At 44.7% G+C, this 14,192-nt stretch overlaps 1 protein-coding gene across 1 annotated transcript in view; it reads left to right on the forward strand.

Moving 5' to 3' along the window:
* Nucleotides 1–9,245: 9,245 nt before the first annotated feature.
* Nucleotides 9,246–14,192, forward strand: part of Elp3 (elongator acetyltransferase complex subunit 3) — a 63,631-nt gene continuing 58,684 nt past the window's right edge. The window contains exons 1-2 of the mRNA XM_040740531.1: nt 9,246–9,398; nt 12,764–12,863. Of these exons, the coding sequence (XP_040596465.1) occupies nt 9,353–9,398; nt 12,764–12,863 (146 nt within the window). The 5' untranslated portion in view covers nt 9,246–9,352. The remainder of the gene's footprint in view (nt 9,399–12,763; nt 12,864–14,192) is intronic.

The following is a 14,192-nucleotide window of genomic DNA, read 5'->3' on the forward strand; positions in this document are numbered from 1 at the left end:
TTCCTGATGTGTCAGCCTCCACTAGTCTCTGGGCCTTGGTGGGACAGACTCACTAAGTAAGGCAGACTGAGCCTTATTTGCACATGACCCCCCCCCCCAATTAAAGCCACAGCTCGTGAATTGAAGTGATCCACTCTTAGGTTAGCTTGCAGAGCTGACCGACTTCCAGGCTTGGTTGACTGTGGTGGGATGCTGGTCAGAAGCAAGGCCAGAAGCACTTCAGGACACCACCCCCCTCTCCCTCACCCTCTCTCGGGCCACCCAAGCCCTCCATGGTTCTCCAGGGAAGGGAGATCTGGTGAACTTCTACAAACCTGGCACATCGGGATGCCCTGTCCCTTTCTTCCATGTGAACTTATGCAAGATTGTGTTCTTGAAATTGTTTTTCTCTAATAAGGTGCATGAATTCCTAATCATTCCCTTCTCAGGTCCCTGCTGTCCTGTAAATGGCCCAATTATGATGACTTTTATTTCTGTCCTCTCTCCCTCCCTCTCCCTTTCTCTCCCCCTTCCCCACCTCTTTCCACAATATCTTTCTATGCCGCTTAGGCCCAGATTAGCCTCCAACTCATGACTCTCTTTGCTCAGACCCTGGAGTGCTGGAATTATGGTTGTGTAGCACTATGCTCAGCTCAGTAACCATGGTTTATGTTTCCTCCTCCTTACTGAACTATGAGTTCTTCAAGGTTTTCTGATACTGGAGAAGTCTGAAAAACAGCACCTATGTGTATGACCATCTGGCAATGGACTCACCTTCAAATGCGGAGATTCTGAGCTCTTAGGTGAAGGGCAAAGCAGAAAAGCTGGGAGGGGAAACGCTCAAGTCACATTTCACGAGAGACAGCGACTTCTGCCTTGAAATACTTAGAACTGGAGAGGTGACTCAGCACTTAAGAGCACTGGCTATTCTTGCAGAGGACCAGGGTTAACTCCTGACCATCCTTAACTCTGGTCCCGGGAGAAACAGCGCCCCCTTCTGGCCTTTGTGGGTAGTGGGCACACACATAGTGCACAGGCATGTACACAGGCAAAACAACCACACACATAAAAGTAAATAAATAGTTTAAAAATCACTGTTACAAACACTAAAAACACCAAACAATGTCAGGAACAAAATGAGTGAGTGCAGAAAAGGCGATGAACTACAACACAGTCACTCTACAGTGAGGTCTGTCTGGCTTTTGGTACAAAATGAGGAAGTAACAGAAAGCCCTGTTGCGTTCTAAAGAATGGTAGCCATCTTCACACAGAACATTAGCCATTATGTTGCCACTGTGAACACTGCAGAGCAAGAAAACCTATGGTCTCAGTGTTGGACAAAATTCTGTGGTTTGCCAGGACAGTCTGTGTTCTAGAGTTCATATTCCAGGGACAGTGGGACTAGTGAGTCCAAACAAAACCCAAGAGAACACATGGACCACTGTTGCCATGCTATCCTCGGCATACATGCACATTTCTCAGGCTCCTAGATTTGAAGATGCTTTAAGATTCATGTGGAAACTAAGGCCCTTCCATTTCAGAGGGAGGTGGATCAAAGCACATTTATAAAAGTACACAGCGTTGGGAGAAGAAGCAGGCATGCTCACTGGATTCTGGAGTACTAGCAGTGGTTTGGGCTTCTTTCGGGGTCAGGGGAAAGTTCAACTGGCTTCATTTACTACATCAACAGCACATGATGTTCAGAAAAATCTGTTGGCACATGTATGTCCAGGGTTAGGCAGGGTTTAGCTGCATCAGTGCAGACACCAAACTGTGAGCCACTCACACACACACACACACACACACACACACACACACACACACACACAAAGGCTTCCACCAAAACAGCAGCCACAATACCAGTACACAAGGAATTTGTGATCTCTAACTGACTTGTAGAAATAATGGGATGTCTTGAAATGGACTTATAGGAATTTAAGTTTCATATTCCTTCTGCCAAGTTCAAAGACTATGAGGAAGGGGCCATTTGGTTGACAAACTAAGACACTAGGAAATGGACAGAAATCCTCTAGAAGGGGAGCAAAATGAAAACCTCTAAGAGGATAGCCAATCAATATGGAACTGACTGCTGTAGTGACAAAGGCCACTCTGCTTCTCATTCTGCTACCAACCAAAAGAGCCGTGGAGCGGTGGGACTTCCCACTAGTCCCCTAGCCACCCTGGGCCTTGGGCTTGCCATCTGAAAGCAGAAGGTGTGCTCCCTGGTGTGAACAGATACTGAATGGACGGCAGTCCTCATTTCGAAATGCCATCAACAGCATAGCAGTGATTAGGGCTCCTACAGAGCGGAGCAGCACGACTCAGCCAATGCCAGAATCTACTCCCCTGCAGAGGGAGGTAATAATAGTGGGGCATGGAGGGAAAATCTGATTGGTTTCTCTGAAGAAGCAATCCAAGGCAGTCCAAGCCTACAGACTCCTGCAAGCACAGCTCATCTCATTTGTGCCTCAGCTGCATGCCCGGCCCTCTCGTTTTGCTTTTAGAGCTTATTTACATTCACATGCCCTGAGCCCAAGAATAGCATCTTTTAAATGATGCTCGGCAGGTTATGCTAGACACGGGGTGGCTGCCTGGTGCTGATTTCCTGTTAAATAACTGACTTTTGGCAGTTATTCTTGCCTCTGTCACCCTCCTTTCTTTTATTTGCATTTACTAACGACATCTTTATACACAGACAGTGAGAGAAGGGATACAAACTCATCATCCCAACAAGAGAGTAGCTGTGGAGCATGGAATTGAAGAAAGACTGTCAGTCAGGGCTTTTAGTTCACAGACATGCACTCAGAAGCACAGAGAGGGGAAGGAATTTGTCCACAGCCACACAGTGAGGTAATGGTCACCAGACAGCAAGATCAAGAGCAATTAAACATATGAAAACCTTCAAATTCCTGGAGGAAAAGAGGTGGTTGTCACTTAACTGCCAATATGCCCAAAGTTTTATACCTGCCAGAGGCAGAAAGGGCATGGGATGACATGCTTTTCTGCCAATGTTCCTCCTAGGTAAATAAGTGAGGACTTATGCAGATACATCCAATTCTGATGAAACAAAATTCAACCTTTTGTTTTCCTCTCCCAAACTTGTCACAGTAACAAGACCAATATTTCTCCTTGTCATGAATCCATATGACCCCAACGTTGCCTGTACTATCTGTTTTATATTGTGAAGAATGGTCTGGCTTGCCTAAAATGATGTTTTACTTTAAAAAAATCAAACTAAATTTTTATTCTTCCAATTCTATTAAAGTTCCCTCACACAAGCAGGAAGGTAAAATTCATTTTCTCTTAGGAAATAACTCATCTTGGACAAGGAGATGGCTCAGTAGTCACCGGCTTGCTGCTCAAGCTGCAGCAAGTTCCACCCTTAGAGCATGTGTAACAAGCAAGGATGTAGCAAGCAGCTGTGTCTTCAGCTCTGGCGCTTTCACAGGGAGGTGGGCGGTGGAGTTGGGAGACTCAGCTGAAAGCTCCCAGGCAGCTGCTAGCCTGGAGCGCACTGAGCAGAACAGTGGAAGACGCAAGAGACCCTTCCTCAGCAAGGTGGAAAACTCGAAACCCGTTACTCACTTTTAGAAACTCAGTCCACAGAAGAGACAAGTGTCCCATGCAGAGGAATCCCAGCATTTATGTGACTACCCCATCCTCATGGGCCAAAACACAATCCCCTTCTCCTTGGGACATTTTGTGTACTGACTTCCTTCTGAGGAGTACAATATGGAAACAGGAGGGAGAGGAGTAATTTGCCCAAAACCACCCCAGCCAGGTGATCCAGCTCAGCACCAACGGCTCAAGGAGATGCTGTTTACTCTCCTTTCCTCAAGGTATGATGAGAATGACTTCACCTCTGTGGTCTTCTTCCCCCAACCCTTAATCCTAATCTAACTATGAGGAAAACATCAGAAAATGCCATTAGCAGAGGATATTACAAAGTACCAGATCAATACCCTTCAAAATTGTAAATATCATCAAAAACAAGAAAAGCCTCAGGTGACAGGCAAGAGGAAGCTACAGAGACAGAATGGCCAAGTGTGACACGTTGTCCCAGATGGGGTCCAATAGCATATGGACCTTAGATATAAACTCAGAACCTTCATTCATTAAGAAACAGACATTCCTTAACACTCACGTGCTCAATATGTCTGCGTGTTCATTCATAACCAATGTGCCACTCCAGGATAATCAGGGTCATTGAGGGCAGGTTACGCAAACTATTTTCTCAAGTTTTCTGTACATCTAAAACTTCATTTTTAAACCTCTATTATTAATAAAAATTCCACAATCATAGCACAGCACAGAATACATAAGGAAAACAACTTACCAGATGCTGCTGAACAGAAAATAAAAAGCAAAAGGAGTCCACAAGTGAAGCAGTAGCTAACAGAGACACATCGATACCAATGGTGCAGACACCAGGGACCCACTGGATAAGGCCCTCGGTGGTCACAGTCACGAAGCCACATTTACAAACACAGAGGAAGTGAAACTAACCACCTTAGGCTGGTTACCTCAACTTCCTCCCTCAATATGGAGATACGCTGACTTCTATTTTCATTTAAACTTCAATTGCCTGTGAACTGGGGATCGTGCGCCCCTCCCTGCTGTCTTCCCACAGTCAGGCAGGACTTGACCACTTTTCCTTCCCAAACAGATTTCAGCATCCTGCCACCGCACACTTTGTCTGAGGGTAACTGACATCCAGATGGATCCAGGACAGGCGAAACAAAGGGCTGGCTCCCAGATCCCGAAATGTGCATGACTGAGGAAGGTGGAGTTCAGGACACGGCCACTAAAAACCAATTTTGACAGAAACTCAACGTTACCCCTAAATGCAATCAATAAGAAAAAAGTGGAAAGCCAGATTCAAATAATTCTTTTGAGAAATTAAGCTTTAGATCTTTTTTCATTATTAAAATTTTGTATTTTTTAAAAGGCAGTGTGTCTTACTATGTAGCCTAGATTGGTCTTAAATTTACAATATCCTTATGTTTAAAAACAAATATTTTTAGAGTAATGCCCAGTAGAGAAGGGAAGGAAATAAAAGCTGTCCCCTTGTGAAGGTTGGCTACCCTGTCATCAGACTGAGGACATGGGAAAGCACATTCGTTCAACCTCAAGCTGTGGGCTGTTGCTCCTGGATACTAGTTTGATCATTACCAGGACAATGCTCATGGACTCTAGGTGTGTTTTTAGTCCAAAATGGTCGTCAGAAAGTAACAAAGTCATAATGTGAGCAGTATTAAAGACAAATAATTAGAATATCTGAGAAACTGCTTTGAAGTTTTGACAGGATGGGTCCTCCCTACATGAACAAGATACTGAAATATCAATATAAATTTCAGAGACTTTTCCCCTTGTGTTTTTTGCATTTTCTTTTTATATTTTTGCCAATATAAATTCCAAACCAGAAAAATTCAACATGAGTATCACAGGATCACCGCTTACAATCACACAACATGAGCTTAGCTTGCCCCCTACTGGTGTTTTTCTTGTCTCAATAACAACTACATTGAGAAGTGCTATTAAATAATTTTTAAATGGGTTAGGCAGCTGTTAAAGATAGCTGGGTTTTTTATGGCAGTCCTTAGCACCTGACACTGGATACCTGGATGACAGGCCAGTTAGAAGTTTGGTCACTCTGCCAGGCTGAATTTCCATTGAACCCAATGAAAGCATCAAAGGCAATCAAAACATCATCACACCCTATCCCCATCACTGCTCTGTGCTCTTCTGCATCAGAACTCACACCTAAAGATTAAGTAGAACACTTCTGCCTCTTGATCCATCAAATCCCTCCCTCAACACAGGGTCTACATGCAAACCCACTGTCATTTTGCACCACCCCTTGGCCTCAGACTCCTTGCTAGCTACTACTCCATTTATCTGTCCTTGCTTTTGACCAATCTCAATTTTTTTTTAACTCCCCCACCCTCTCCCATGTATCTATTTTGAAGTGTCCTAGTTTGTATTCTGTTGTTGTGATAATACCCTAACCAAAGAACTTCAGGAGGAAAGGTTCATTTGGTTTACAAGTCTAGGTCACAGTTCGGCAACAAGGAAATTCAGAGCATGCGTTTGAGCAGGAAGTAAAGCAGAAGCAATTGAGGAATGCTGCTTACTGGCTTGCTCCCAGGCTCACATCCAGCTACCTATCTTATACAGGCCCGCCTGCTCTGGATGGTGCCATGCAAGTGTGTTGGGCCCTCTTCCATCAATTAGCCATCAAGAAAATACCCCACAGGCCAATCTGATAGAGACAATTCTTCAATGAAGTTCCCTCTTTCAATGGTGTCAAGTTGATAACAAAGTCTAGCAATCACATAAATCTACTCCAGTCAAGCTGGGATCCTTCCTTGTCCTCCCAAACTGATCTCATCATGGTCCCTCAATGATCCTGATCAACTCAGTCCTCATTTTCCTTGACTCCTCAGCAGTGTCTGACCCTGCTGATAATTCCCAGCTCCTTGACATTGTTTACTTGGCTCCTAGGTCTCTCACACCCTTCTGGTTTTCCTCCAGCCTTCTAGATGTACCAGGCCAGTCTCCATGTTAGTTATTAGTCTTGTCTCTGACCTGTTAATAATAGAACACACCAAGGCTTAGATTTCAGCGTCTTCTTTTACCCTGTTTCACAACTGTAAACACCTAAAACTCTTTAACGTGGATCTCAAGCTTTAGTCTCCTTCATGGTGTGCCACTCTCTAGGCATCTCAAATAGAATAGACCCAAAGCCAGCCCCTCTGAAACACCTCATATCAGATAATGACAACTACATCATTCCCTTTCTTGATTCAAAAGCTGTGGTCTCATGCATAATACTGATGCCCCCCCCATTATCCCACACTGAGTGGAGGCCCTATTGAAATCATCAAAAACGTTTTCAGAATCTGAACAAGTCTTACCACATCCATGGCTTCCTACCCTGATTTGGGGCACAATAATATTTTGCCTTATTCACTGGTTCCCAAACCTTGACGGCATTCAAGTCTGTCTTAGTTAGGGTTTCTATTGCTGAGATGAAACACCATGACCAAAAGCAAGTTGGGGAGGAAAGAGTTTATTTGACTTATATTTCCACATCATACATCATCACCAAAGGAAGAAAGAACAGGAACTCAAACAGGGCAGGAACCCGGAGGTAAGAGCAGATGCAGAAACCATGTTAGAGTGCTGCTTACTCACTTGCTTCCCATGGCTTGTTCAGTCTGCTTTCTTTTTCTTTTTTTTTTTTTTTTTTTTTTTTTGGTTTTTCGAGACAGGGTTTCTCTGTATTGTCTTGGAGGCTGTCCTGGAACTCCCTTGGTAGACCAGGCTGGCCTTGAACTCACAGAGATCCGCCTGCCTCTGCCTCCCAAGTGCTGGGATTAAAGGTGTGCGCCACCAACGCCCGGCCAGTCTGCTTTCTTATAGAATCCAAGACGACCAGCCTAGGGACGGCACCACCCAAATTGGACTGGGCCCTCCCCTTCAATCACTAATTATGAAAATACTTTACAGTTGGATCTTATGGAGGCATTTTTCTCAACTGATGTTCTCCCCTTTCAGACAACTCTAGTTTGTGTGTCAAATTGACATAGACTAGCCAGCACAGAGTCATAGTGGATTTCTTTTGGTACATGCTAACTGTGAGGTATGTATTGACATCAAAATCTCACAAGATGACAAATAGGGAAGAGGTTGGGGTTGGACTATAAATCTGATAGTAGAGAGGTGATATTTAAAATCATGGAACTCTGGGAGTCACTAGAAAGAGACAGGATCAAGTGACTCGTGAAGACCAGTCAGTATCCTGACATGAGACAGAGGCATCCACAAGAGTCTGGAAAAATAATAGAAAATTCTAGAGTGGGGACCCTAATCCTAAAATATTTTCAGGGTAGCTAATTTATTTTTTGTTAGCAGGAGGGTGCTATGAAGATAATTTGGTACGCTAAAAAGAATCTCAGTCTTGACCAGAACAGTTTCAGTGCAGTGGTGGCACCAAAAACAGAGCTACCTCAACTCTAGAGGGAAGTAAGGAATTAGAGACATCACACCTTTATTAATTCGAAGAATTCTTAATATCTGGCCTGTGGACAAAGGAGCTCTTGGAAGGATTTCAAGAAAAAGTTATTCCAAGTCCTATCTTCTGATGTTGCAAAATATTGTCCATGGTGTCTCACCCAGTGTTTTTGTGACGGTTATCAAGAGAGATGTATCATTCACTTGAGACTCCGGGAACCTACAGGCTGCAATGCCTGCCAGATCAAGCTAATACTTGTTTCTTGCCTGGTGTCTTTCGGGAAAATCAGACCTTAGCTTTCATCACAGTGATGGTTTAATTTTCATGGTGTATGGGATTTTATCTAGTCTCCCCCTTCGTGTGATGTACCTGGGCTCCTAAGCCCCCCACGCAAGGACCACTCATATCCACATTCTTGAAATAGGCCCTTTGATGCTTTGGGGGAAAAAAAGAAAAGAAAAAAGAAAAGCATTGAGTTCCCTTGAACCCACAAGTAACAACATGCAGGATAAAGGCCCATTATCTGCCTTCATTTTGTGTCTGTCTCCTTTACTTCGGCTGAATGTACAAAGATAAATCACTGTCCTAAACCTGCAGTTACCTTAGCTCCAGAGAAAGCAAAGCCTCAAAGGGTGACTCCTCACCACATAAGAACCATTAGCAGTGACGTCGGGGCTGCACCCGGGAGCATTAAGTGATCATCTTGTAGGAGCCAGATGGATCTCCTAGAGGGAGGTCAGCAATAAAGACGTTTGCCGCCTTGCAAACCAGAACGATCAACTGATGCTTAAATAACTGATTGCGTAAATAAATATACCTCTTGTCGCCTGCCCTCAATTCTTCCATAACCTTTAAAAATTAACGCTTATGTCAACATCCCAAAGACAGACTTGAGCGTGTGGGAAGGGGTGGGGGTGGGGGGAAATCATTGGTCTCCTCTATCTGTTCCTCTTCCCAACATGGTTGGCTCTACTAGTGACACGTGGTCCAGCCTTGCTTGTGGAAATGGTCAGAGCGCAGGCTTTTGCTTAAAGAACTCAGGTTACACTTCACTCTCGTCCCAGCTTCTCTGAGCAGCTTCTTTGAATAAACTGTCCGGTCGGTACTAGTCAGGTCCAGCTTGCTGGTCCCCAAGGATTCGCCACCCTCCCACAGAATCTGGATGCGCAGCCAGCCCCTCCCAGTCTGAGCCGGGAGCCGCCGCCTAGACTGGGCGGGGCGTCGCGCGTCGCCTTCTGGGAAGAGCTTTATGGTACGGCCGCCTTTCACGACAGTGCCGCCTTGCTTTACGGCTGCTAACTTTGTCTGCGGTCTGAGCTACAATAACGTGGAGGCATCCTCCTACTACGCGCAATTATGAGGCAGAAGAGGAAAGGTGCAAGGAGAAAACTGGGACGAGGCGGTAAGGGAGGCGGCGAATGTCCCGCGGCGGCCACCGGCTGGTCCCCACTTTTCCACGGGAATCTGCTTTGGGATCCGGACCCCCGCGGCCTGGGGTCGGCTTGGCCTCCCTTTATCTGCGTGCTGTGTAAAACAGCGTCTTCTCTCTTCCTCTTTGGAAGTGACTACTTGGTGTCTTTTGTGTAGATGGGTGAATGGTACCGTTATATTCATTCCAAGATAGGTCTCAGAGGCGTTAAGGTGGTGAGTAGACTTAACGCGATGCAGTTTAATTTGTGGAGACTTGTTGGGCGTTATGTGTTTGCGTAGTTTTGAATCCTAAAGTAGGAAAGGCGTTGGTACTTAAAGTAGGAATTATCCGTGCAATTTGTGCAACACCTTGACGTGAACATACTCCCATTTATTTTACCTCCCGAGTAACCTGGAGCGATTCTGTGCATGTTTTCAACAGAATGAAGTCATTTTCAAAAACGTTTATTTATTTATTTATTTAGGTTTTTTCGAGACAGGGTTTCTCTGTATTGTTTTGGAAGCTGTTCTGGCACTCGATCTGTAGACCAGGCTGGCTTCGAACTCGCAGAGATCTGCCTGCCTGGCTTCGAACTCACAGAGATCCGCCTGCCTCCGCCTCCCGAGTGCTGGGAGTAAAGGCGTGCGCTTTAGATTTGTAACAGCTTCCACTCTTATCTCCGTACTGCCCTTGAGCCATTGGTCTCATAATGCTTGTTGGTTGTCAGAATAATAGCCGTGTCTTGAGCCTTTACCAGCCATTTTGGAGTTGTGTCACCTAAATTTATACTTAGTCTGTGGAGCTGACTGTCCATGGTGTGCCTGTGACCCCCGAAGCATCAAATGAAAACTAAATGTGTTGTTGGTCACTGCTTCTTGGCATTAACTGGAATTTCCCTTACAAGCAACAAGTCGCACATCCTTGTCACATCAAACACAACATGCACTAGATTCATTTGTTCTTACCCTGCTGTGACTTGTCCCTTCTTGGTTGTTTGGGCCACACAGCTTTACTGGTTTGGGGGCTTTAACTGTCACCCACACCTTAGTTCTTACCTTGAAATCTTAAATTCACTTACGCTCATTCCCTGTACCGTGTTTTGCTTTCGTGTACATTTATTTTTGTTGACTCATAGCATCTGTCTTCTGAGATTTGTCTGTAAGGGCTGGTGTCTGTCTTGTAGATTTTTTTTCCTTGTATGTGCACAGGTGTGCGGTATTGGCATATGTGTGGATGGGTGCACAGGCCTGAGGAGGAGGAGTTCTCATATCCTAGTCTGTCACATGCCACTTTAGGCCCTTGAGACAAGAACTTGTAGTTAGGCTGGCAGCCGGCAAGCCCAACAGTCCTCCTGCTGTAGTCCGGTGTTATGTCCTCCATGGCCCCCGCTTTCGCACATTCTAGGTCTACAGGCAGTAATTTGGCCATGGCTAGCTTTTTTTTTTTTTAAAGATTTATTTATTTATTATGAATACAACATCTTGCCTCCATGTATATCTGCTCGCCAGAAGAGGGCACCAGATCTCATTACGGATGGTTGTGAGCCACCATGTGGTTGCTGGGAATTGAACTCAAAACCTCTGGAAGAGCTGCCAGTGCTCTTAACCTCTGAGCCATCTCTCCAGCCCCATGCCTAGCTTTTAACATGGGTGCTGGGATTCAAACTTGGGGCCTCATATACGTGGGTTTTTAGTGTACTGTTCAAAAGCCTCTTGTTTAGCATCCAAATTGATTGTATCTTCTTTCCCTTTTTGACTTACTGTTTATGTTGGTAACCTCACTTTCTTTAAAAACTACTTTCATTTCTTAAGTTACAGAGCTGAGAATGTATAATTCTCTACTGATGTCTTTAATGCCTTTGTCTAGTGGCCAGTGTTCTATCTGCTTATTGAGTTCTGTTCAGGCAGCCTGAGTTCAAGTTAGACAGATCTCCTTTCACAAAAATAGGTCATTCTTATGCCTGGCACTGTTCCATCCTGCTTATTCCCAGATAGTTTCTCACATCTTTGTTTTTACCAGCCCTGCATTATTCTGCCCTCTCATCGAAGTGTTATGCAGAAGTAAGTAAGTTTCAAATGGGACTAAATGAAAGGTCTCAGTAGCTTCCATGGCTGCCTTTTTTAGCCACACTTCTATGATGTGATGAGTCCTTTATTTTTTTTTTCACACCAGCAGGCAGAAGGTGCCATTGCCCAAGCTAAGACACCACACCACTGTTGTCAGCAAGTAAAAAAAAGATGGGCTCCCTTGAGTCTTAAAAAAAGAGCTGAGATTGTCCTAGCTTGGATTGGTGCCCATGCTTGAATGAGCCGTTTGTGATTAACAATAAGATGATATGACAAATATGTCAGCATCTCCTGTTTCTGGGGATGAAAGACAGGGTTATGCAGGTCTACAGATGGTATCTTAGACATGTGGCTCTTAGATAGGCCAGGCAAGGTAGTACATGCTATATAAGCTCAGCACTGAAGCGGCTAAGGCTGAGGTTCAAGGCCCACCTGGACTAATAGCAAATTCAAGTCTGTCTGAGCTGTAATGAGAAGAAAGCCAAAGGCCCATGGGTGCATCTTTATGGAATGGGCAGGTGGTCCTGTCCCGTCTGTTCAGTCTGTTCTGAGGTTAAGTTAGTGCATTATGGGACAGGCAAGTTCCTGCTCCATCTCCCTCACCATTCTGAGATTGAATTAATGCATCTTAATGATCTCTGTGCACTTACTGGTGAACATCATTGCTACTCTGCAGCCAAGGGCCGGGCATTTAGTTACTTTGTCCTGACCTGGGCTAATAGGTTCTTTTTGTTCATGATTGTTTCTACAGTGGTCTTTCCTCTTTTTTTTCCTCTATCTGTCTGCAATATTCTTTCAGTCCTGTGCTTCTATAGGGAGCTTTCCCCACATGGGTTTGTTGTTGGGGGGAGGCATTAATTGAAAATACGAAAGATGTGTTTGGATTGTGAACAATCAAATTTAGTGTCTCCTGTTCTTGAGCTATGTGTTTGGCATGTTTGAAATTGTTTTAGAAGCCAGATGCTCCTGCCCCGAGCGTCTAGCTTGAGATGATTTGGGAAGCAAGATTGTTACATCTTTCCTGAGGGCTGGCACAATGGCTCCGTGGTAAGGGTGCTTTCCACCAGACCTGAAAAGCCAAGAACCCATGTAGTGGAAGGAAAGAACCAACTCCTGACCTCCACACTTAAAGTGTGTGTGTGTGTGTGTGTGTGTGTGTGTGTGTGTGTGTGTGTGTGTGTGTGTGTGCGCGCACGCGCCCATGTGTTACATAAACACACACATACAAATAAATAAATAAATGTAGAAAAGTCCAGATGAGATTTTTGCTGTTGTTGAAAATCTTTGCAGGAGATTTCAGCACTGCTGAGCTGATGATGCTGACGATAGGAGAGGTTATCAAGCAGCTGATTGAGGCCCATGAACAGGGGAAAGACGTCGATCTAAATAAGTAAGTGCATCTTTAAGAGGGAACTCTTGCAGTCTTGGTCTCAAGTAACAGGCTGTCTGTCTTGTCTGTCTGTCTGCCACACAGTGTCACTTTGTCGTCCAAGCTGTCCTCACATTGAAGCCATTCCTCTTGCCTAAGCCTTCCAAGTACTGGAATTCCTGGCATGCCTCACCACGCCTGGGGAGTTATTTTGTGAACCGATCTAACACTACCTGTTTTCTGTGTGTAGTGGTTAAGAATCACAGCTTTTGGGAGGTGGTGGCACATTCCTTTAATTTCAGCACTCGGGAGGCAGAGGCAGATGGATCTCTATGAGTTTGAGGCCAGCATAGTCTACAAAGTGAGTTCCAGGACAGCCTCCAAAGCTACACAGAGAAACCCTGTCTCAAAAAAAAAAAAAAAAAAAAAAAAATTGCAGCTTTCTGCCTCATCCTGTCACTTACTTCATTTCATGTTGATAAAATGAGTCTCTGATCTAATTGCCTCCAGCCTTTATTGGGCACTCCCAGTCTTCCAGGCATTGTTATGAGGGCACTACAGGTGATAGCTGAGTTAACCCTCGCAGAAACTGGTTGAGGGGTGTCTTAGTTTGGGTTGCTGTGATGAAACACTGAGACCAAAGAAACTTGAGGAGGTAAGAGTTTATTTAGCTTACACTTCCAGGTAACTGTCTATCACTGAGGGAAGCCAGGGCAGGAACTCAAACAAAGCAGGAACCTGGAGGCAGGAGCTGATGCAGAGGCCATGGAGGGGTGCTGCTTACTGGCTTGCTCCCATGGTTTGCTAAGCCTGCTTTCTTTTCTTTTCTTTTCTTTTTTTTTTTTTTTATTTTTCAGAGACAGGGTTTCTCTGTATTGCTTTGGAGGTTGTCCTAGAACTCACTCTGTAGACCAGGCTAGCCTCAAACTCACAGAGATCTATCTGCCTCTGCCTTCTGAGTACTGGGATTATAGGTGTGCGTCGCCAATGCCCAGCTCAACCTGCTTTCTTACTGAACCCAGGTTCATCAGCCCAGGGGTGGTACTACCCATAATGAGCTGTAGGAAAAGCTATAGAACAGAATACTTTCGTAGACAAAAGAGGACAATTACTGGCTCACTTCTCCTTTAGTAAATGCTGTCTAAGCATGGTGTTCAAGGAAGGGGTGGGTACAGCCATCTTAAGAATTACTAATTAAGAAAATACCCTACAGGATTGCCTACAGCCCAATCTTAGGGAGGCATTTTCTGAACTAGAGTTTTTTCCTCTCTGATGACTCTAGCCTGTGTCAAATTTAAATAAAGTTAGCCTGAACAAGGGGTCAGCAAGATGTTCTAGTAAGTAAAAGTA

This window comes from Mesocricetus auratus, unplaced genomic scaffold (genome assembly GCF_017639785.1).
Source record: "Mesocricetus auratus isolate SY011 unplaced genomic scaffold, BCM_Maur_2.0 Super-Scaffold_100707, whole genome shotgun sequence".
Taxonomy (NCBI): domain Eukaryota; kingdom Metazoa; phylum Chordata; class Mammalia; order Rodentia; family Cricetidae; genus Mesocricetus; species Mesocricetus auratus.